Source organism: Drosophila miranda, chromosome XR, assembly GCF_003369915.1.
Source record: "Drosophila miranda strain MSH22 chromosome XR, D.miranda_PacBio2.1, whole genome shotgun sequence".
In the NCBI taxonomy this organism is placed as follows: domain Eukaryota; kingdom Metazoa; phylum Arthropoda; class Insecta; order Diptera; family Drosophilidae; genus Drosophila; species Drosophila miranda.
This window is the reverse complement of record NC_046674.1, coordinates 10757795-10783336: the sequence shown is the minus strand read 5'-3', so window position 1 is coordinate 10783336 and position 25542 is coordinate 10757795. Positions and strand designations below refer to the sequence as shown.

The 25542-nt window shown below is 44.3% G+C and overlaps 1 protein-coding gene across 2 annotated transcripts in view; it reads right to left on the bottom strand.

The window, feature by feature from the left end:
• The window catches only part of LOC108152588 (breast cancer anti-estrogen resistance protein 1), a 39197-nt gene that overhangs the window by 10897 nt on the left and 2758 nt on the right, over window positions 1-25542 (bottom strand). Inside the window, exons 1-2 of one of the 2 annotated variants that reach the window (XM_017282036.2) lie at window positions 12008-12643; window positions 287-430 (exon numbers count right to left, since the gene is read on the bottom strand). In XM_017282036.2, coding sequence (XP_017137525.1) covers window positions 287-430; window positions 12008-12121 — 258 coding nt within the window. In that variant the 5' untranslated portion in view covers window positions 12122-12643. Of the gene's footprint in view, window positions 1-286; window positions 431-12007; window positions 12644-25542 lie in introns of those variants that run through there. The other variant, XM_017282035.2, reaches the window with a different exon arrangement.

The window sequence follows — 25542 nt, the reverse complement described above, 5'->3', positions numbered from 1 at the left end:
GGACTAGGAGGGTGGGAAATGAAATGGAAAAAGTTATGCAAATGCCTTCGCCTCGGATTGCTTAATTACAAATGCAGACAGAGCCCAGACACAACACAGCCCAACGGATACTCGTAATTTAAGAACAAGAAAAGGAACGAGAAAAGAACAAAAACAAGAAAAAGAAAAAGAAGGCGTTTCCCTGTTAGCTCTTGATGGGCGCTGCGGCCCGGCCCCAGAGATGTTTGGACTTGATTTGGGTTCCGATCCTATCCGATCCGATCCCTCCTCGGAATGTTGCACTCACCTGTCGGTTCTTCAGGGCACAGAGCCACCATCCCTGGATGCCCTCCGTGTCCTGTTCGATGACGGTGAGGATGTCCCCCTTCTTGAAGGGCAGCTCGTCGGGGCTGTCTGCATGATTATCATATATGGCCTTGGCATAAAGTTTCTGCAAATAAATCAACGAACAAAAATGAAACAATTAAGAACAGCACAAAGATACTCCAGTTTTGTCGAAGGAATGAGGCGATTTCTGATGTTTTTTTCACTTCTAAGAGCAGGCCGCAAGCGAAACAACAATTTCAATGGAATTTCAAAGACGTTTTCTCGGGGCTTGACCAGCCACTGACCCTGTGCCTCTGTCGCTCTCCGTCTCCATGCCGCACCGATATACCGCTTTGCCTTACCCAAAAACTTCCATCATTCATAAGAAGTTCGTCGTTTGCTGATCTTTAGCTTTTTCGTACCGTGCACACACACACACACACACACATTATCTTCTTTTTAGGTAGCGAAATGTTTTTGGGGAATACAGAGAACTGCAGAAAAAAAACTGCAAAGAGCAAGCCAAAACCAAAAGAAAGACAACAACAAGCAAAACAATGCCAATCTTTTGTTGTTGTTGTTGTTGTGTTGCCTTCAGCCCATGCGGCGCTCGCTTCATTAGTTTAGCTGGAATTTCAGGTCAACTTGGGTTGGTTTTTCGGTTTATTTGGGTTTGCCTCTAACAGTAGAGTAGAGTGGAGAGATATTCCAGATATCCACACAGGCAGAGAAGGTTGTATAGAAGTCATGGCATCTCAGAGGATGTGAGCAGGCAACATCTTAAACACACACACAGAGAGAGAGATTGAAATCAGACATTTGTTGATCATTTCCATAGCACTCCCTTGAACTGATACCAATCATAAAACTCCAACATCCTGCTAGCCATTTGGGCCACAATCCACTCTTTGGTTGGGGAACATTCATCATCTGCACGAACCTTAACATTCCTTCAGTGGGATTCAATCACTTGAAATGAAACACTTTCCAGCCTTCCTCTTGTACGCTTTTGTCTCTAAATCACTGACCACGAGTGTAGCCAGAGTTAGAGAGAGCGAGAGAGCGAAAGAGCGACTGGGGCAAAGGTTTGCTTTGCTTTTCTTCTGCTCAATGAATGTCCGTGTTCATGTGTAATTGCTGAACATGTGTTCGTGTGTGTCTCCGTCTCCGTCGCTGTCGCTGTATTTGTGGTCGCGGGTTAAGCGTGGTGTGCTTTTAATTTCGTAAAGAAATCCAAAACGAACCGTTTTGAACTCGAACTCGAAGCCGATGCCGAAGCCGAAGCCAAAGCGCGGCAGCGACAAAAGCCGTGACTGCTCCTTCCTCCTTTACCTTTTTTGGTACCCTGTACTAATAGATTGGCAAAGTGTGTTCGTTGGAGTGCAAGCGGTTGAGATATCCGAATAGTAATTGCTGCCAGGATCCAGAATAACTGCGCCTTTAGCGTCTGCCATTTCCTTACGACTTATTCTTTGAGGGCATCCTAGATAGTCGCCTAGTACTGGGTATCTACTAGTCGGAATGCCGAAACTCATTACCGTTCTTACTTGTTTTACCCTACTCCACTCTCTCGCGTTCACCCCCGCTCTCTTCGTGCTGTACCTCGCACTCTCTGACTACACTCTTACTGTCCCTCTTCCACTACTACGACTAATGTGAGCTTAGCAAGGGGACGGGGGAAGCAGCGGTTAAAGCGCTTAGCAAGAGGGATGGAGAGTGAGAGAGAGCTGCGATCGGCAAGCGAAGCGATTACAATATCGAGCGTACAATCGCGAGTGAACTTTCAACTCGGGGTTTCAGCGTTTGATACTCGTATGTCTGCGGGTAAGTGGAGGTACATACGTTTCGAAACCCGTTTCGCCAGGCCGCAGACGGAGGCGGAGGCTATTCTACTTTTCAATTTCGAAAGCGCACTGGAAGCGCGTTCAAATGTCAAAAAGGAAAATGAGCGCACTTGAAGTTCAACGTCAGACGTCGGAGTGACACTTGAACGATGTTAAAGCCAAGGAAAGCAAACAATACCAATGTTTGTTGGGTCGAGCGCCAGGGTTGTCACCGTACATCAGTATTTTCCGATGCTTTCTTTACTGCCATCTCTCGCACTCTTTTAACACCACGCTAATTGAAGGGGCAAATATTTAAAGTTGAGAATTGGAAGATTGAAGTTCCGCCTGCGGTCTGCCCCAATCCCCGATCCGCGTTCGAGACAAACAAAAATCAAATTTCTGTTTGTGTGTGGGTTAAGAAAAATTAGGCTTAGCCCATGGACAAAGCGGGGGGTTTCTTGACAGAGGTTTATTTGTTTGTTCGAGAGTGACTTTAATTGGTTTGCTTAGTGCATTTTTCTCGTCTGGGCGTCCGTCCGACGAGAAAGGAACTGAAAAGAGGTAACATTTTGTGTCGTAGTTCCCATTCCTAGATTTCCGAGCCATGCAAATGGTATATCCCTCCTCTGTTTCGGGGCTGTGGCCATAAATGCTGTCATAAATCACCGAAAAAATTCAAGTAAATTTAATAAAAGTAATTTTTGCCTTTGGGCTCTGTGTCTGCTTCTTATTTCCTTTCATTTCGAGCCCCGAACTTCAAAAAGCAGTGAAAGAGTTGCCAGGCCATTTATTGGTTTTAATGGCTCCACCAAATGGCCCATAGCTGTGGCCCCAGACCAGGCTTTAGCTTTAATTCACGTAAGCAACATTTTCGGCAAAACAAACTTCATTTTCGGTTATTTATGCACGAGTGTTCTTTGAGGTACTGCCGAGTGGCACTGATCCATGCCAAAAGATCATTCAATTACTCAATCCCCACATTCTTTATCCTCTCCTCTTTCTTCTTCGTTTTTGCACATTTCGTTGTGGCCCATAAATAATCAAGCCAGAAAGCGAAGAAGCCGCCAACAAACAGCTTAATGAGCACTCAAAAACTCACAAACCAAACCAAACCTCGTTGGCTACGACGCTCCGCGGCTCAGAGACCTGACAAAGATGACAATTTGCTGCTGGCCTTACGGCCACATCGAAGAGAGAGACCATTAACCGCATTAGAGGGGCCTGGTACCCTGGAGGGTATACCCGTACTCGACGCCAATCAACGGCCATGTCTTGGCAAATATTTCCAATCGAAATTGGAACAGTTTTCCTATTTGTGGCCTTTTTTTTGGCAATGACAGTTCGTCCCAGCGATAACCCAACCCCCCGAGAGCTGATAAGTGGTTATAGTCTAAAGTCAAGCGTGTGCTTGCGTGACAGATAATATTTTTTGTCAATTTTAATTAACAGAATTTGACGAAATTGACAAAAAACTAAATAATATAACGAAAGGAATGGGTAGAGTAACATAGGCCAGGAGGGGGCCTTAATGGTGGGAGGGCAACTCTGGCGGAATGTTAAGCGAAAGTCTCCTAGAGTGGGGAATGACGAAATAGTAATTTCAGAGTGAGGAATCTTGTAAGGTTGAATCAGCAAAAGGACTACTCTTTGACTTTGGTTCAATGGACAAAACTTTTGACGCAACTGTACGTAGTATTTCCCTTCAGAAGGCAACTCTGGACAGTTAAGAGTGAATGCATATAAATAGAGGTCATGGAAAAAGTCTCTAAATGTTCCAAAGAATGACTGGAATGAAAAACTAGCATGCGTTAATCTTTGACGCAACTGTACCAACATAGTACGTATCCTGCGTGAGTGTTGAGGCAACTCCATTTTCCGATATCTATGCAAAATTTCGCACCTACCATATCGTTTTCTCTGGTTAGGCACTCGTCTATTTTTAACCCCCGAATGCGTCACTTTCCTTCAAGGTTCGCTGTTGAGTAAACTTTGGACTTGGACGGAAGACTATGACTGATTAAAAGGTTTTCTGCGGCAGCAGCAACCTCTTCTTCGGCGGGGCAGTTTTCGGAACAAAATATTTTCGTTGGTTTATAATAAAACGCCATATGTCGCGTTGAACTGGTTTCTTTTTCAGCAAAAATATAAAAATAAACAAAATGTTTACTGCTCTCGGGCTCACATGTGGCGGCGGCGGCGACGGCGGCCTTTTCGTCACATTTCGTCAAGTTGTGTGCAAAAAATACATAAAATATAAAACAGAAATAAACAGAAAAAAAGAAAAAACAATCTGTATAAGACTCGGTGTGACAATAAAACTTAAAAAGCGGGCCAACTCAATCGGAGAGAAACACGTTCCTGAGAGATCCGAGAGAGATGGAGATGGAGACGCGAGACGCGAGACTGGGTCGAAAGCCGTTTGCCATTGATGGTAAATTGCATTGACAAGTGCACGAAATCAAATTTAGCATCTCCTTCACAGCCACAGCCACAGCCCCAGCCACATGTTGCAGCAAGATAGCAGGACAGGCATTGTACGGACCACTGGGCTGTGAGCGAGTCAATGAAAGTGCAATTGATCCAAACAATCCAGTCCCCAGCCAGCCATTCGAACCTGCTCCAGCTCCAGTTCCAGCTCCACCCCTCAACAATGGGGATGGAGCCGCGAGTGTGAGGCAAAAGTCAATTGCATTTCGCATTGCATTCCATCAATAGACGACGACGCCCCCCAAGTATTTCTCATTCAATTTGCATTCTTATTGCTCAACTCTGGGGGCAAGTCGCTCTCAGGCTCCCTGGCTCTCTGGTTTTAGCTTTTGATCTTTTCACTACATATAGAATGCTCTTATGGAATCTTTAGTGTGGGGTCAAGTAGAGTTAAGGAACTTAAGGAATAGATTGAAGAATCTAAGAGGATGATAATTAAATAGGATTTAACATTCTGTAAGTGAGCGAACGAGTTTTAAAAAGCAGCAAATAAGATGGGGGACTTTCAACACCTTTCATCACAAAACTGGGTAATTTTTTCGTTCCGATTCTTCGCCGAAAAATGCAAATTAACCACAAAAGTAGACCGCTCGAACGGTGGATCGTAAAACGTGGCCCAACCGAAGGGAAATGACTCACAAAAAAAAACAAAACCGAATCATCAGTGCAAACACATGCCAATTTCAATTAACTTAAGTAACTTCTGTGCAAAATAATAAACCCAAATAAGTATGGCGAGAGGTCCAATAACAAAGGAAAATACCCAACCTGTTGACTCTTAAATATTAAAGAACAAATAAAAACGGAATCTCACAAAAGTATTGCCGACCTTCGCAGCAAATTTTCAAGTGAAATACGCAAAAAAGTTGCAAAATTACTTCCCCACGAGAAATCGAGTAAAATGGAACCGAACCGGCATTGTACAGTACATTGTATGCCTCTATGTATTGTATATAGGGAGGGAGAGACCCAACCAACCATTCGATGAATCAACGGAAACAACAACCGGGCTAAAATCAATTTTCAAGCGTGTCCGTAAAGCATTTTGCTGTTGTACGAGTACGAATAGTTTTGTTTTGTTGTACACTTACATACAAGTATATTTATGGCTCAGAGTGTGTTTCATAATGGATTTTTTCACATGCAATGAGAACCCGAACCGTACCCTAGACATTAAAGATCTTTGAAAGCCAATAAAAACAAAAGATCAATCATTTGATAAGCAAAAAAGATTAACACAACGCAACAGAATTTTGTGTACAGAAAAACATTAAATAAAAAATCTCTAGGGTAGTAAAAAAAAAAACAGAAACAAAAAGAAATGTCCCCCCAAGGCAATGCAAGCGCCAATTAAAATGATTGCACAGGAAAGAACTTTGGGGCATAAAAAACCAAAGAGAAAACCAAAGAAATACCAAAATAAAATATGCATAAAACAACGAAAAATTAAACTCAAGAAATTTGTTCAAGAGATTCCAGTCCAGTCCAGTCCATTCCGTTTCATTCATTCAATCAACCTTCTTGACAGCGTTTTACGAGATTTATTTTCCGCTCAAGACTTGGGTGTTGTTGTGTCTCGGGTCTCGGGTCTCACACTCCCCTCCTCCTCCTCCTCCTCCGTCTCAAAGTCGTGGAAGAAGTCATTAAGTCGACTTTGAGATTAGGTCTGAAGTGAGGAATACCCCGGACGTGACTCATGCGAGAGGTATGATTGGAGTTTGCTTATGGCTTATGGCGTATGGCTTTTGTTACGGCCTGGAGTTCCGTGTACAACTTTTTCCTCCAACCAGTTTCTGAAGAAGATCTCTTCTCCCACGTGAAATGTGTGTGTGTGTGTGTCGCCTTGAACCCTGAATGGAGTATCTAAGGCAATTTTATCGTTCGTTAGGCGTCTTATGATGGATTACAGTTTTGGGGTCTATTTATAAGCCTGCTTCTGAGCCATTGGCCCACGCAAACTGATGGTTAATGAACGAAAGTGAGATGACAAGACGATGGATGGCTTGATGTCTGAACGGATGAAGAGGAAATGACATCTTAAAGAGGGATCAGATCAGATCGGATCAGTGGAGCTAGTGGGGGGAGGGGTGGGGGGGGGGGGGGGGGGGGGGGGGGGGGTAAGTGATGAATAATCAGCAGATCAGCAGTATCGCACTAGTAAATGACTCTCTTGTACGTTATTCAATCATTGCTGGAGCTCATGCACTTTTCCCATCCAAAAGCCAATCCAAAAGCCAATTCATTGGCCGCCAGGCAACTCCAGTAGCCCATCCGTAACTTTGGTGTAAATGGGCCCATTAACTGTCTTGTGAGCCATGTGATGTGGACGTCGACTGTGATGTGATGTGAGGAGCAGTAACCGCAGGCTGAAACACTCCGAATCACTGCATTGCAAACTGCGATGATGGCCTAGCCCACTTACGAGCCACAATATAAGTTTTATTGCTCTCCTCTGCTCGCTCAGCTGATGGCTGGCTCGGTTACGACCAGTTTTGCCTCCAGTCCTTATCTAGAGAGAGAGAGAGAGAGAGAAGAGGAGCAGGGGAGAAGAAGAAGACCTCCCCCCCAGAGTACGGCTGCTCCCTCTCTCTCTTGGCCATAAACGATGACAAGCTCATTCCATAACACATTTCCGGTGTGGCTGGGGGCCCATTAACTAAAGACCGAGATACGGCCAGCGAGTAAAGAGCAAGATACAGAGAGCAATGTAGTGCAAATTATCGGTTACCTTTAAGGCCAATTTGCAATTGTTTATCCGTAGTAAACACTCGGAACAATACAGTCGACCTCAGGCCCAATGTTGCACCTGGGTTCTACGACTTTTGAAGGACTCCTCCGACTCGGACTCCAACTCCAACTCAAACTCCAACTCCGACTCCGATTCGTAGACCAATTAGTCAAGTCAGGCTCCCCATTCTCTGCTCTCTCCCTCTCCCTTTTGGAGGGAGGTGTGAGTGAGGTCCTGGACGTGACATGACATATTCATATTTCACAATGTAAACTTGTGCACGTACTCGCCTCTCCATCCGTCGGACAAACAATGCGCATTCGTATCCCATAGATACACAAAAGAACAAATAAGAAAGAGAAATACTCAACATTCCGACTGTAAAGATACCTGCCCTCTCAAAGAGAAGTCTTTTATACCCTTTTCTAAAGAGTTGGCAATGCCAGAAGGAACGGGGAAAGAACTTCGTTTGCATAGAGAGGGATAGCCCGTACTGGAAACTTGTTCTCTTCATTCTGTTACGATCGGTATGTTTAATATTCAGCATTGGAATCTCGGCAGAAAGAACTTTAGATATGGATACCCCTTTCAGAGAAATGTGAGGTAGCAGGGCAATCCTTGCGCTTTATTTACTGATTTAGTGATGTATTCGCCTCATGTTTACATGGCAGCTCACAGTACAGGGGCGGCGCTCTTATCACCTGCCTCTTATCAACAGTTGTCCCGCGGACAGTCGGTGCATTTGTCTCACGTTTCTGCATGGCCAGCGGGAAAGTGGCAACGCAATGCAGAAAGAGTGAGAAAGAGCCAGAAAGAGGCAGAAAGAGGCAGAAACAGTGAAGTGCCAAAGGCCAAGACACTCGCAGACACACACCTGAGCGAGCAAGCGAGCGACCTGTACTTATGGTCGTATTTTCCTCATTATCGACACTCTCTTGGCCATAATTTCCCGTGTCTCTCTCCCTCTAATCCATTTGGCTGACATGTTTGCTTCGGCAAAAATGATAAGGAGCGTGTGGACGTAGAGGTTCGTTAGGTTGCTGGTAGCACATGACTGCCGCCTGCCACTGCCACTGCCACCAATTGTTAGATAATACAATATATGAATATATGGCCAAACGCAACGCAACCTCAACTTCAACTTCAACTCAAGTGTCGAATGCGACTGCGGGAGATAAAATGCCTTTGAGCGCACAAAAAGCGAAAGTTTTTCTTCTTCGTTGGGTTTGGGTTTGGGTCTGGGTCTGGGTGTGTGTGTGTTTCAAAAGGCCTATAGAAAAACCATATAAGATATGGCGGAAAAGGTGTTGAAGAGCTGCTGTTGGACAGAGGTTGAAGAGCCGCGCTTGTGGTAATGGAATTATTATCTTTAATGTCTCTCTATCTATCTATCTATCCGTTCCATAGGTAGCCCAAGAGATACCTTTAATGACAGATTCTTTAATTAATTTCTGATCCGTCTATCTCTCTGCTGCAGCTCGTTTCTTACCTTAACCTTGCCTCTCATTCATCAATATCCAGCTGCTGCCAATAGCTGCGCCGGACAACCTGTTAAACAAATTTGAATTCGCAAAATGTTTGCACAACTTGAGCACTGAAATAAATTAGCTTACTTACGACTTCAGAGCTCTCTGTCTATGTCTCTGTCTCTGGCTTTTACACGAGTAAAGTGTGTCTGGCCATCAAGTGGGGCAAGGGAGCAAGGGGGGAGACAGCAGCTCCCCGAGAGCACAGATGTAAATGCAAATGCAAATGCACTCCACACAACACTCTACCCTCTGCTACCTGTACCTCTTCTACCTCTATCTCCACCTCTACCTCTACTCCGAGTAGTACTCGCCACTCAATATTCTGTGGCTGTGGCTGTGGCCTGTCGCTGTCGTTGTCGTTATTAAGCTTGAAATTAAATAAACAACAACGGCTAATTACAAGAGTCGTGTCTGCGAGTCCTGTTTTGGTTACTTGTACCCTGGTCTAACAGTCGCTGACACAAAGTATGGGCCCATAATTGAAGGGCTGCCGCAGGGGCAGTGGCATCTCTGGCTCCACAGAGATGCATCCATCACGGAGATCTAGAGACCAAAAGAAACAGGAGGGGCACAGAAGAGACACAGACACAGACACAGGCGGGAGGTAGGGAGGTAGAGAGGGAGACACAGGTGAGATTAAAATAAATGTGCTCCAAATGCGCACAAATGCGAAAAGTAATTGACGCTGGAGCGTGTCTTGAGATGTCTGGCAAGAAGCCGGTTCCAGTTCTCAGCTTAGATTTCAAAATTCAAACAGCGGAAAACATTCGAAGATGGCTTTCCGACACAATCTCCTCTGGGGTGCCCTGTCTGGAGGTCTTTGAATGCAGAGATGGTAGCGATGGCTGCACGCACGAGGCAATTGAGGCACACGTGCCTCGACCTTCCAAGACCTCTCTGGATGTCCGCTCTTTGATTCTCCCCACGAATGAAGTCGTGTCACGCTCCCACCTCTGGGCAGTCAATGGTACCTCCACCAAAGGGTACCTAAAGGGTTTATTAGCATGCCGCTGACTGATGGCAATTAATAGATCTGCCTAGACCCTGGACTCCATCGCCATCTCCATCTCCATCCACAACCCATCCCATCCCATCCCGAGGACGTGCGCCTGACTGAAGGCCCGCAATTAAGGGGAGACTAATGGAGGAGTAATGGAGGACGTACAGGAGGAAGGAGCTATCCCAAGTAAGGCATTCAGATAGATAGATAGATCCCCCTGTGGCATGGCAAATAAAATCAGTTATTAATAGTCGCGAACGTGGAGCGTTGATTTCTTTCTGCCGAGGATTTCAATTGATTGAAAGGCCAAGTGCGAAAGAAGCCTATAAATAATCAAGGGCCAAGCCAAGAGAGAACCCAGGCAAGCGCCCCAAAAGGCAATAAATTCTCAGGGGCCCAAAGACCACGCACGTTGTCTAGGCAATTGATTGAAGGAATGGCGCACAGGCAGGGGCACGGGCACGGGCATGGGAATGGGTTTCCCTTATCGGGTAATAGCGGAATAGGCATGACCGAAACGATAAGGGCAAGTCCAAGGGCTGCCCTGCCCAAACACACACACACACACACACAACATTTCTGGGCAAAATCTAATCAGTCTTAATTGAGCGTCACACCAAAAACCAAAAACCAAAGACAAAAGACAAAAAGACCCTCAAATTGTCAGGGAAACAACTTAAGGAACGCAAACGAATCCGAAACCGATAAAAAAAAAAACTAAACCCAAGTAGCATCCATCGTCTCCAGCGGCATATCTCTCAATATTAATTACGATTATGTCAGAGGAGGTCTTCAGGTCTTCCAGTCGTCGGTTTATCTGCAGGATAACCGCAGAGCAGAGCAGAGCAGAGCGGAGCAGCAGAGACTCCCTGAGGGACATAATTTTCCACATTTTCCTCTCACTGATTAAGTGGGCGCCCCACAGCTCCGGCTCTCCACTCCGTCTAGACATATATTTCTCCTTCGACATTTAATTTTTGAGTGTGCCACAAGTGACGCGGGGACTCGGAGAAAATTGATTAGAATTAATGTCCGCGTGCACGTCCGCGTGTGGCGTCGTCGGAGCGCTGATGTTGATGTTGATGTTGATTGAATGACTTTTGGGGGCACTGATGAAAATATATGGCAGCATAAATCTATTGATCAACATTCGTCGCAGATCGGAGATCGCCGATCGCAGATCGATTGAGTGCCGCCCGGCCATTAAATCATATTTCCTTCACAGCCCATACCCGTCGTGCAGCAGAAAAACGAGTTGGAATGCGACTTGGAATGCATTCCATACTTTAATCAATTGGAATTTTTAAAGTGGACTTTAAATGAACTCACAAGTGATCCGTAATGATTATGGCCGAGTGTCGGCCATTGTTGAATAGAGGCAAAGGAGACGCTGAAGTTGCTCTAATGAGATCCCACTTTAGGTGAGAAATTATAAACGAAATACCTTTCTCTGCGATCGCTATCAGTCAAAGCTCCAACATTCTTTCTAATAAAACTAATCGAAAGCCCACTTGATACCCAATCTAATCGGGGGCTCCTTCGTCTTTCACTTGAATACATAGTATATGTATGTATATCTTTTTGGGGAACCACAAGAGAGTAGGGTAGAGCAGAGCGTAGTAGATTCTTTATCGCGATGAGCTCATGCGTTGTTTTTCGACAGTAGAACTTGAGACGTTCTAAGCACTAAAAGATTTAGCAGGCATCACCTGTGCGAGGAGGAGGAGTTATCACGACATTGCGATATCGCACCTGGGAAGCCGTAAAGTAGAACATCAAACGGTGTCGACTCTGACGGAGGTGATAACGAATGGAAAATTGCGGAAACTCTTCTTGGCAGCTGCCAAAGATAGAAAGAGCGAGATCCGTTACAATTTCAGGCTCAAACTGTGGCCAAGCGGCGGCTCTGTCACAACAGTGCCACCAACCGCAACAGTTGAAGAAGTGGCGACGTCTGGCAGACTGGCAGGCTGGCAGCCTGGCTGTCTGGCAGTCTGGCAGATGGGGCATGCAGATAGTGGCATGGCTGATGAGATGATCCTGGAGGAGGCCAGGCCTCCTCAACGTCTTAATCTCCGCGCTAAAGCGGTATAGTTTATGGATCGGTGAGTGCATATCTGCAGATACTAACCGATTTGATGTGGATGCGCCGCGAGACGGGCACATCGTAGTCCAGGTCCGCGTTCGTTGCATTCGAGCTGCAGCAGGAGCCGGACATCGAGATGGAGCTCTGTTTGTCCAACATTTTGGCAGCGGATTTCAATGGCAGCTCGAGTATCTTTTGGGGGTTTTGTCAGAGCTTAGAGTTGGCACAACATCGAGATAGACTTATATATATTTAATCCAGGACAATATAAATAATGTATCTCGCTGTGGGGTTCACCGCGTATTCGCACACTTCACTTGGTATGGTATTGAATGGGTTTATCTGCAGTGCTCACAAAATCTGCATCTGCATGGGTATCTTGTATCTTGTATCTTTCTTTAATGCCGAATCAGCTTTTTGTGATTTCAAGTTTAGCCGCGGGGCACCCAAAAAAAAAACAAAAACCAAGCTCCGAAATTCAAAAAACAAAAGCCGCTGCCAAACCACAGACGTAGCAAAAATTGCTGCTTATTTCTCTTATAGTTTTTTCTGTTTGTCACGATTCGTATCTTGTATCTCGTACTCGTACTCGCACTCGAAGTCGTATCTTGCGCTTCGCTCTCGAATGTGTGTTCCGCACCGCAGCAGGCGACTCCGCAGACTATGCCGTTCTGTGTGGCAGAGCCACAGTCATACAGCGGGGCTGATCCGCCATCAGCTGATTGCACTTCGGCTTTTGCTCGGCCACGCGTCGTGTCGGTTCGTATCGCTTCGTGTGTCTCTTACGGTACTCGTTCTTATAGACCAATTCGTTCGGTTCGTTTCGTTTCGTTCGCTTGCTTGCTTTTATTTGCATACTCTATTCGTATATTTGAATAAAAAGCACTTGGATTATAGATTATTTGAAGGAAAACCGAGCTCCTGGTTTATCTAGAGAAGAGTACGAATCGATAGATATCGCGTAATTGATACCCCTCAGTCGAACTTCCATACAGCGAATCTCTAGGGGGCCAAACAAAAATTCGTTACACGGAATATTCGTAATACAGATTTCGTAATAAGAAATTTTCATTTGATTTTTGCACTTTTCCATCTCAAAAAAAAACTTTAAGGATGCTTTTGCAAGCGAATAAATTTGTTTTATATTATATATTTATACAATTATCCTACACTTGCCTCAAACTCCCAAAGTTTCCCAATGCTACAAAGAACTCTTTTGCGTTCCTTTCATACGCTTCGACATCTAGCTATTATTATTGAAATAATAATATTGAAATTGGGGAAATCTTCCCCAAACTCATTTTTTTTCTAGGAAACCACAATCAAACGTAGTAAAGATACATTCGCTATAAGAAAATTCGTCATGAGGAAAGCAAAACGTACTATAAATTGGACGAAATTGCAGCGTTCTGAAAATAGAGTCGTTGTACGAAAGTTCGTAATAGAGAAGTGGATTTTTATAGGTAGTATCAGACTTTAAGTCTAAATATTCGAATTTTTCGAGGCATGATCTAAGATATCTCACTTTGTTAACAGTTTTTAAGTATTTATCAAAGAAAATGTATCGTTTTCATCTCCATCGAACGGATAATGCTTATTTTATTCAAAATTTTTATAGGAATGTATGAAGATGCGAAAATGTTTTTGTGATAATTAATCGTTTTAATAGTTTCTTTTCTCGATATTTGAATGAAAAGGAGTACTGGTTCGACAAAACAGATCTCTTGAGAGAACTGTTTATCTATTAATATCCCCATATTTTAACATTTAAGTGCATCCCTTGAAAGATATCCAATGGCAACCTCTCGAATAGCCACATATCATAAACATTTCTATGGGGTATTATGTTTCCCTGCCCTCTCGTCAGACGATGATATTCTTGTTCCAATTTCTATTTGAATGTGACAAACATTCGGCTATTGGAGACAGCCCCCCACCGCCCCGTCCCATCATTCGATACAACTTCAAATTCTATGGCTCGAGGAACATATCAAATGCAGACACTATCCATTATCGGGAATGTGTTTACCCTACAGAAAGCTCAATTAGCCAGAAGATGATGATGATGGGACGGACCCCTGCTCTAAGCTCACGTTACCTCACACCCGTGACCAAGAGAGTGCCGTGCCCCATCGCCTACAAAATACAGAATACAGTAGCTTTATGCAACAGCAGCAGCTGTCCAAACACAACACAGTTTTGTTTGTACAATGAGAGGCGTGAAGTTCTGCCCAAAAAAAAGAAGAAAAAAGGAGAACAGAAAACAGAAACACCTCCTTAACAAGTCGAGTGGGCTGAAGGTCAGGGGTAACCCGTTTCGTTCCATAAAAAGGAAGTTCTTATGGGGTAACCCCATCCCCATTTACATGCCCATCTCCTCATGCAATACGAAACGCGATAAACGAGAAACAGAACGAAGAGCCTCGACTCGCATCGACTTGCCTCCGATGTTGCAGCTGCAAGCTGCAGTTTTTTGTGGAAGTTGAATGTGACATTTGACATGATTTGCATGCCACACAAGTGCCACGCCCACATCAGTCACGTCAAGAGCCTGAAACGGAGATGGAGATGGAAATGGAAATGAACAGAAAGACAGCGACAGGGAGAGACAGTCCAAGGCAACAACATGAAAATTGTAGTGCCCCGAGACAGACGGAGACCGCCAGTTAAAAAGGAAAGACAGACAGAAAACTCGTTGAGTTTTATTGTCACTTTCGTTGGGGAATTGATTTAATTTAATTTGATTCGATTTGATTTGATTTTCTTATGGCAGACAAAACACTTTAGGACGGGGATTACCATTTCCAGCGGCTTGGCTTGGCTTGGCTTGGCTTTCTCGATCGATTTGTGTTCTTATCTCAAATGCTGGGGGTCGTAAAAAAGTTTTCAACAAATGAGGTTTTCCTCTCCATTTGCGTGGGCTTCGGTTCGGTTTGGTTCTTCTCGTATTTCATATTGGGGAAAAGTTCATTCCATCCCATGCCATGCCATTAAATTTGCATGGAAATCACTCTTCATAGAGGTGTTCCGCCGCCCTCCTCTCTGTACAGCTGTGCTGCATGTGCATTATCCTGTTTTACAGTCATTACAGTCCTTCGTCAGTCATTATCCTTCGAGGACAATGACAATTTCGAGCTCATTTTGGCTCTGTTGTTGCTGTCACGCAGAAACCGGCAGAAACCGGTTTACCGAATCCAGAATCCAGGGAGAGGAGATTCGAGTTGGGAAGGGGGGGGGAGAGAGAACGAGAGAACCCACCCGCATTCCAGGGAATTAGTCGGCAATTTTTGGACATTTCTCCGTTGGGGTTCTCTTAGGGTTAGAAAAATATGTACACATACAGATGCAAGGCAAACAATGACCAGCAGAAGGCCACGGACACACACATCTAATTGCCTCGTTAGAGCCACAAAAATGTTGCCTTTGGCATCTTTAATTTCGTTGACTCCCCCCCTCTTTCTCTCTGTGTCTCTCCTAAAGCTCCCAACCCACCTACTGGCATTCTTTGTTACACTTTTTGGGGCATGTTTCATTTTCCTTTTTGGTCATCATAAATATGCAAATGAAAAGATGTCAGAGCATCAGCTTACCTTTCGGTACCCAAAGCCATAGCCAAAGCCAAAAGAGCATTCACAACACCTCGTAACATGTTTCCATTTGCAATTTAGAAGTTGAATAAATAATATATGCAAATCAGACCACGAAAACACGCACCGCACCCCCATATATTGTGCATACATATATCCATTCACGTGCCATGTATTACATATTGTATATGCTCGTATTTGCTATCGTTTCTCTTACGCAAAAATATTGTAGGCGTCATATGTTTTATCTAAATTATTTTGTTTTTCTCTCGTGTGTGTGTTGCCACGGGGCCCTGGAAAATGGTATTTTATGGGAATTATGGCACCTGTCGGTTCATCCAAAAAACAAAAAACCAAAAAAAAAACAAAAAAGATCTCGCAATCAGCAAAAGAATATTCCATCGAGAAAAACATCTCTGGCCAAATATTTGTCGTGTGTTAATTGGGAAATTTCTATGGCCAACAAGGGAATCTACAACAAATGGAGGTATTGTATATTTTATTGCACTAACCCCCGACCCCGCCACCGCCACCGCCAAAGGGTCCCTCGAGGGAGGGAGAGTATCTACGGCGTTTTGGGGGTGGAATTTGGTTGTATCTCTATTTGGGATGGCAGGCCCTTCAGTTTTGGTGGACAGATGTGTCCACTACGACAGCTGGAGTGGCTCACATCCGTGAATCATGGCTAAACCATTAGGGATACTCAAGGGGGACATTCCCTGCCTGTTCTACCAGAACTGCTATCGAAAAAAGTCTTTAATATCGTGATATCTTCGAGAACATCTTGGGATAGGTCGCTGCTATGAAACTGTAGCACCAATAGTGCCAATAGCTTCCCAATCAACAACTGCTCTCTGGGGCCAATCAGCTTTCTTGGCTTCTGTTGCTGTTGGCCATGCGTGCCGCCGTAAATGGCCAGAACGTGCCGCATTTGGAAAACAATGGAATGGAATGGAGTGGAGTGGAGTGTGTGGATGCCCCCGAAATCAGAAATCGGTGGAGAAATCACAAACAATCAAGTGTCGAGCAGAAGCGCAGCGGAAACAAAGAGCAATAAGAGCGGAGCGGCTAGATTGGGGCAGAAATGGAGCAGAAATTGGAGCAGAGCGGAGTGCTCTCCGCCCGAAAAGTGCACTTTACACGCGAACAAACGGACTACGGAATGGATTCCGAGAATTTCGGTCTTTCATTCCAAATGTTAAGCCACCCATTAGGCAGGGGGCAAGATTAGTTGCACAAAAACACAATTAGATGAAGAACCCTACGCGACAAACGGCTGACGGCACTTCATCAGGCAGACGGCACACTCTGGGGCACGTGATAAGACGTTGGATGGAGAGAGCGAAAGAGAGAGGCAGAAGCAGCAGTTTCCAATCAGTAAAAGTGATTGGGCAACAGGCAACAGGGAACAACGTGGGGCAGGCAGCGAGTAGGAGTACTGTACTCCATGTTGGGTAATAAATTCATCAATTATCAGGGGACACAGCCACTCCTCGTGGCAGCCATAAAACAATAGACAGACAGACCGACAGAGAGACAGAGAGAGATTCAGACGATTGAGCCGAGCCCACTTTTGGTGGAAATTGGAAAACAGGATCGTCTTCTTCAACATCAGATCGGATGGGATGGCGTCGTGTGGCATCCGATGGTGTGGCATCAGCTGCGGGCACAATTAAGATGTGCATCTTAATGAAACTCCAAATTTTTACAACTTTTTTTGGCTCTGCTTTGCGTTAGTCCGCGTTGCTTTCGGGGTTGGACCAGAGGTCAGTCGGGGCAGGGCAGTGCAGAGGTTGGAACGTTGGAGAAAGGCATGCGATAGGCAAAGTGTATACCAAAACTTGTATCCATCAAATATTCAGTTAGTGATCTAATATTCCTATGGAGACAGAGAGTTCTTTAACCTCTTCCGTTTTGTGGTTTTTTTCAAGGCACTCCCCCTACAACAACTACAACACGACGGCCATTCAGTGGGCTAATTATCCCATAATATTAATGTTCATTTGGTTCAAAAGAAACACTTAAGCACCAAACGACTTCATCGCCTTGCATACCCTAACAATGGGGTTTGAGGGTATGATGTACTCATGGAAGGAAACAGAGTCTGATTCCACCTTGGGCCCATCTTTGGGTTGAGCATGACTGAGGTGCGTTGAGCATCCATCAAGGGACTTATCGGAGGATACACCACTGGTTGCCGTGTCGCAGTGCTGGAACAACGAAATACATCATGGGTTTCATCATATGGTTCGTCGAGGGATGCATCGGTTAAAGCACCATTTGGTTCTTCAGTTACAGCAGCCTTTGGTTTGCCCAGGGATGCACCACTGGATGCCCCATTTACGGAGTCAGGGAATCAAATATGTTTGGATTTGCTCCTCTTCTCTCGGAACGAAGGACCCAGCAGCTGCTTGGTGAATCCCCAGTTCAAGGGCCACAGTGTAGACGACTTTCCAAGAAGGCAAGGAACATCAGAATCAGGATGCTCTTAGCTTGAGACAGCACTAAGAGCACGCAGCCGAGCGGTCGATCTTGTGGGGCGACGCAATCGACCATCTCCTGTGGCTCCGTAATGCGAAATCCAGGATCGAAACTCGTGGCCTTCCAAAAGTAGAGCGGATCGTCTACCACATAATAAAGACTACAAAATAAGGACCTTAAATGGAGGATTCATTGCTACTGCTTCCGGCATTCGGCTGGCCAATTTCCAAGTAAGTCCTTCCAAGGTTTGTCCGATCCAGAAAGCAGCTTTTGTATCCCAGGGTATTCCCAACTTCTGGTGGCTCCTTCTCTGGGTTTCCTCACATATTTTTTGTGCTGTCAAACTTCAAAAAAGACAACGCTCTGCGCGGAGCGCTCCATTTATCATCGCAAAATCATAGATCTCTCACTTGGTGCCTCACCATCCAGCAGCAGAGATCTTCCGCCCCGAGATCTTCCGCCGCAGAGGCTGTCGGCAATTTCACACATTATGGCCTTATGGCTGCCGAGGCCTAAAAATAAAGCATGAATACAGAACCGACCATAGGAAATACAAAATGCAAAATAAATATAACAAGATGGAGCGAAAAAGAAACACTAGGGACAACCGATGGGGGGGTGGGGGTGTAGGGAGAATGATGCCTGGAGGGACAGAGACAGACCTAAGTAAATCGTTTGGCAGCTGGCGGCGCGTTTGACAATTTGCCGCCTTCTACTTTTTTTCCCGGCGGCATCTTAATCTATGATTCAGGCAGGCGGCAAGAGGCAGGAGGCAGGGCGGATTCGAATCCGAATCCAACTCCAAATCCGACGCCAAATCCGGATTCCTGTCGCGATTCTGCGCCACCCAGCGATAATAACAAACAATTTGTTTGTTTTGCTTTGGCTGTCAGAGAGATCAGTGTTCGTTCGGGGGTTCCTCTGGGGCTCCTCTCTGTGCTGGTTTTTTGCCAGTGTTTGCATAATTCATGAGATCCCCCATCTATCCGCAGCAGTTTCCCAGCCACAGTCCGCAGTGCACCCACATGCAGAGGCAGAACAAGATCGTGCAACCATTCATTACAGCCACATTGAAAATTGAGATACAAAATGCGAAAACAAAAGGCTGCAGTCCGGACCACATATCGTATATGGTAGGAAGCATAAGTTATGGCCATCTCCTGCTCCTACTCCTACTTCTCCTCCTACTCCTACTCCTCCTCCTCTTCCTCTTGGTGGCTGCTGCTGTTGCGGGGGTGCATGTGCATCTCAAGAGCCAGAGTCCGAAAGAATTGTATTTCAATAGCTGACTTCAGCTTTAGCTGACTTTAGCTGTTTTTTGAAGTGGCAAAAATGCTTGAATGCTTGCAGGAATGAGCTATGGGAAGCAGCATTCATCCGTTCGTGATGGCCAGAGACCCTACTCAAGAATCCTCCAGAAAAGCACAGGGGGAAATGTCTTTTGGCTCATTGAATATCTTTGAAAGTAACTGCAGCCAAAGGTACCCATTCCCGGAAGTATCTCTGCCACCAAATCAATCCCACTCTCGCACCTTGAATGAGTCCCCCCGCACCGTCCATCGTCTGGCAATTAGAACCTCCATTCAGTGGAGAGCTTGTATTTTGCATCCTGAATCCTGAGACTCGAAGCCACAAACTCGAAAGAGAGGACCGCAATAATTGCTTGGCATCTGTTGGAACTGTCACTGTCACTGACATCCGTGAGATACAAAGCGGCATTGATTGCAATTACGCGCCAAAAATGATGTAAAAGAAGAGAAAGAACCGAAGAGGCGTTGGGTTTGGGCTTGGATGTATCTCTGTGGATGTATCTGCCTCTGGTATTGGATGCTGAATGTATCTCCCGCTTCGGATTGAATGTATCTCTCTCTTTCGTTTCTGTGCATTGTCTTGCTGGGGCTGTCACATGAAGTGCTTGCCCCAAACAAGCCGAAAAAAAACAAACTTATGTTTACAGCCACAGAGCTTGCAACACTTTCCCAAGAATTCCAATTCGTTGGGAGAGAGAAACACGAAAAACAACTTTCGATTGCGAGTAAAAATGTTAAACGACGACACACGATACGAGCATCAGAGTATCGCTCTGATATAATGAAGACGTATCTTCTGCCACTCCGCCACTCCGCCACTTCGATGACGATGTCGATGTCTGCACTGGCGTCGCCGCGTAACAGTAGCCGCAGAATATTCGGATTCTGGAGCAGAGACCGACCTCCTGCAGTGCTCCGCTGCGTTTCCAGCAATTACCACAAGAACCGACCTCCAGTTGTAATCGAATCTGTGTCGTCTTTTGTGTCTCTAAGAGAGGTTCATTGATGACCAGAGCACAGCGCCCTTTTCCACTGCCGAGTGCATGAATGAACGACAGACACATTGCAACCTTATGCTGCCTCAATGCCCATCCTTCTCTCCTCTCCTCTCCTCTCTTCTTTTGTACTTTCCGCTGAGACGGCACTAAATTTTAACCTAATTCCCGATTCACTTTGCAAAAATAAACAGATAAAACAAATCTTTATGGCCTGTTGTTGCTGTTGTTGTTGCTGTTGCTGTGGCAGAAGTGTTTACAGCGGATTCCTTTCGAGTCAAGTATTTCCTGGAATGCCATGCCAGAAAGATACTTCTTTGCCTGCTCAAGAATAACACAAACTCCAAGACTCTACATACATAGATGGATAGATCGCCTCTAGCGCTGCATTTGTGGCACATTTGTGCCGCTTCGTTTTTATGGAAGCCAGGCGCTGATTGCTGGCCTGCCTCTTAAACGCAACCCAAACAGGAAAACAGGAAATTTCTTCATGTCATCAGTCGAAAAATCATCCAAATCGTAAACGGGGAGGCGAGAGCAGAGCATTGACTTTGGTCTGAAGACTTTAACGAATGGAATATTTGATCTATGAGTCAGCAAAGTGTGCCAAAGGGGGTTACCAAAGAGAGTACCAGAGCTGAGAGTATTGGAGTGATATAAATATGAGGCAAATATTAAAGGAAAGTCTATGACACCATGCCATCAGGAATCCCAAATATTTCCATTTGAAAAGTTCAAATATATTAAAAGAAAGGATGGATTTTGTGTTGATTTTATTGATCCTCGAAGAGTAAATATGGTAGGAAACGAGCTTTAATATTATACTGCATCAAATTCGTGAAAAATCCAAGATTATTGCGCAAAAATTCTACACGCATACATATTGTTTATAAAAGATTATATAACATTGAAAAAGTACAGCCAAAAACACGTACTTCCCCATGTATAAAGATTATTGAAGAGTATAAAGATCGTTTACGATTTCCACAGGTCTCCAGCTATAAACTGCCGTTGTTTTCCTTCAGATATCCCTTGTCTGAGCCCAATAAAATATCATGTGCATTGCAACACAATTTGATCGCCGATCAACGATCAACGACCTATGACAATGCTTTGCATTGGTAATATTCCTACCCTCCAAAACGAAACACTGCTCCAATACTTGACTTAACATATTTCAAAATACATACACCCTGAATTTGATTTGGAAATCGATTTTGGGGCACCGGGAGTACAAGTACAACAATGTCATGGCATTGACGTCAATTACAGGAGCGGAAATACATAAAGGGAATGACTAACGAGGAAGCCAGCAGAATGGCAGAATGAATGTTCTGACATTGTTGGCCTTATCATTCCCAGTTTATAGACACCCTGGAACCGCTAGGCAGTGTAGATTTCGTAAGCAAATTAGAGAAAGAACAGTGTGGAAAAACTAAACGCACACAGACGTGATAATAGAGTAGAGGTGCAGGCAGAATCACCAGCGTCATCATCATCAGTGGTGGCAGTGGCGGCATGTAAATAAATCAATCATCGGGGGCCATCATCATCACATGCTATCATCAAACAATCCATCAGCAAACCTCAACCATGATGGATCTCCTCTGTTGTTGTGTTTATTTTTGGAGCCACTAGATTTGGGCATTTCTGCATTATCTGGTGAATTTTGGTAAACAAATAAACGTCTATTTATAGCCGCATTTTACGTGAGAGAAGGGCACACTGCCAGTCCAGTAAGTCCATCCTATATATAGACGATTGCAGCATTTATGTGTGTAGTGCGAATATTTCCATTTGCATAGAAAAACAATTGGTCAAAAACAAAAGGATAGACGTGGAGTACTATGCACGTACTTACGGGGGTACCATTATCTTATCACGTGTGCTCAACATGTTGACATTTTATTTTGCAAATATCTAAGGGAGGACGATAAGATTAGATTCGCTTCGGGTTATATCAATAGCATTAGATACTCATACGCCACACACACGTTTTTCTATGGAACTCTCTACTGTTGCCGAGACGGTTCCATAAATCCGTAAATGTCCCAGTGTCCAGTGCATTGCTCGAGAAATGGAACGTACTCTCTGGGATGGGATGGAATGGAATGGGATGCCAGCCACACTTGTGCAAATATCTGTAAGATCTTCCCAACAGACACAACCGACGAAAAGCTATGCAAATTTGTAGATATCTTTCTTAGGAATTCCACAAGAGATACGAGCAGATGTCTTGTGTGCCCAAGGAATTGTTCTTGGGACGAAAGCTTAACATGGAATTGCACAACTTATGCGATTAACAAGTTCTTTTCGGGGTAACCCATAAAAGATGATATATATTTTTACTGTGAATTCTTTGATCTGATCTGATCCCCTCTTCTGCTGCAAAACATACACACGAATTTGTTCCAGTGTTCAAATCAATTTGTGACACACTTTTAGAGTCGGTTTTATACATCCATTAAAATCGAAATTGAGTTACAATCCCCGGCCATATAGCCCCTTAATTTCCTTTCAAATTTACAGCACACTTCACCAAAAAATTATAATTGGCCCATAAAAAATAAAAATGTTTCTCTTTTTCACATTTCACACGATTATCACCAGAGCTTTTTCTCTGGGATTTTCTTTACAGTTTTGTCTGTCCTGCTATATGGCTATATGGCTGCCAATACCAATTTGTCGCCAGTTCCAAATTACTTGATGGCTGTGGAAATTAGTCGAGATAAATCAACAAAAGTCCACCTTCTATTCCACTGAAATGTTGCGTAAATCAAAAATTTATGTTTAGATTTTTGAAAAATTTATGGATCTTACAAATTTGGTGTGTTCTTCATATGTGAATGTATCTGAATCTGTATCTGTATCTGTTGTATGTGCATCTGATTTATAAGGTCAAAGCGTAGACCGAAATAAATGTAGATATAAAAGCTGAAAACACGAAACGCGGGCCAAAACGTGGGCGACCCCAATGACAGGGGTCCGATCGGTACAACCAAACAAAAACGATCTTCAATGCGATCATTAACGATGAGAGCTGACATATTTGGATTAATGGGTCACCGTTTGAGAGGAGTAGAGGCAGAATTTTGGCTATAGCTTCCCAAAGAAACAACAACAACAAAAAGTGTAGGAAAGTGATCCAAACGATCCCATAGATATCCCCTCAAATTCAGATTCACATTAAGATTCATTCGAATGCGATCAAAGCTAATGAAAAAATGATGATGATCACCATTTGGGGTGCCATACACAATGGGGTCTGGTCTTATCGGTGTTCAACAAAATTACGGCGCATTACGGCTGCGTATCTTCGGAATACGAAGAGTATCTTTCCCACCTCGCGGATGCACAGATCTACACTATGCCATAAATCTCAGCCGGCTCCGTTTTTTCTATAATTTAAGAGCAATTTATTAAATGCCGCAACGCTTTAATCTGCACTGGAAAATCTTTGCCCCCAAACTGCATAAATTAATTTCAGACAGAGAGAAAAAAGAGCGCTGCGCGAGCGCGCGATGCGGAGTGCGTGACATATTTTTCAGATACAGATACAGAATCGCCATGTGCATCCCAAAAAAGTTGCAGAAGTATCTCCCGACGACTGTATCTTTTCAGTGTGTATCTCAACGGTTGACAGCGCTGATTAGCATGGGGTACAAAAAACAGGGACTGGGCGACTAGGAGACGGAAAAATATTTATGGCAGCTGGGTTAAACGATCTCTGACGCCAGAGTTTTCCCAGGGAAATTTTGTGGGCTGTGCGACTATTCCCTCAATCGCATATTAAACGTTTTCCGTGTACAGTTGCAGTACAGACCCCGAAAAACAAAACAAAACAAAAACACGCACACAATTATATAAATTATATAATCAAATGTTGTACGCTTCGACAAGTTGTTGCATGTTGGCATTCGTAAATGCAGAAGTTCTTGAATCGACCACAAAAGAGAGAGAGAGAGAGATACTTTTGTGTCATGTTTGTGTGTTGTATTTTCGGTTGTATCTTGAAGATATTTCAGCTGCCGTCACGTGACATGAAAATTTGTTTAGCCAGCGAATGGATGAGAAGAAGAAAAGCCGCCAGGTAAATAATTCTTCTCCTCTTTGGCAGTCTCGTCTGTCCGTCTGTCTCTGTACAAATTAAGGAATTTCCAACACGTACACATAAATTCTTCACTTTTCCCGCACTCTGGCTTTGCCTCTGTCTCTATGTTTTCCCGGCTTTCCACTTTCTTTCTTAGTTTGCGATACCCTAAAAGCGGATACTATGACTTTAATGAGAGACAGGACGGCCGAGGGGCGCTGCTGCATGACGGGCGAGTATACAGACCGAAAGATATTTGAGCAATACGTAGCTTAGAGTATAAATAGAGTATATTTTCTATGATAGAATCGATACAGTGATTTCCATACCAAAAAAACCATTAAAATCGGCTAACTTACAGAGCCACTCTGTCTCAAAAATCAAGCCTTAAGTGGGAAATACTCATGAGTTCCACTGCAGTTTAGTTCTTCATAAATAAACAAAATTTAATCCACATTAAATCCCTGTGATGGATCTTTAAGGGTATCCAAAGCTTCGACTGCATTTCCCACTTCATTATGGGGCATTCTCTGGCTGGGTTTTTTGGTTTGCTTTTTAACTGCTGTCCACGATTTATGCATAATTTCCATAGCCAATGTCAGAGCCAAAGCCAGAGCTCATAATTTGAATGCGACAGCAAAATATGTTGGCGCCAGAGAGCCACTGAGCCACCGATCCACAGAGACGGAGTGCGACGCTTCCATTAACTGTGAAACTGCCACCGCCACTGCCACTGCCAACTGTTTTGCGGACACATGGCTGGCTGACCGTTCGCAGTGCACGCTGAAAATCTGCTTACACGCTGCATTTCAATTCCCATCTGAAGTCTCAAGTCTCGAAAGTCTGATGTCTGATGTCTGACGTCTGTGGTCTGAAGTGGTCTCTGCAGCTCAATGACCGCTCCGCTGAGGCTGAAAGCATTTTTTGGCTTTGGCTCCGTTTTGCCATTGAATAAATTCATAAATCAAACGGAAAATCCAATCCACAAGAAATAGATGTAACAATAAAATGTACATACAACAGAAATGGCAATTGTACGACACAAATTGGGTGAAAATTGCTAGGGGGAATAGGCATACATGGGGGAATGTTTTGAATAGAAAGATAGACATCTCTC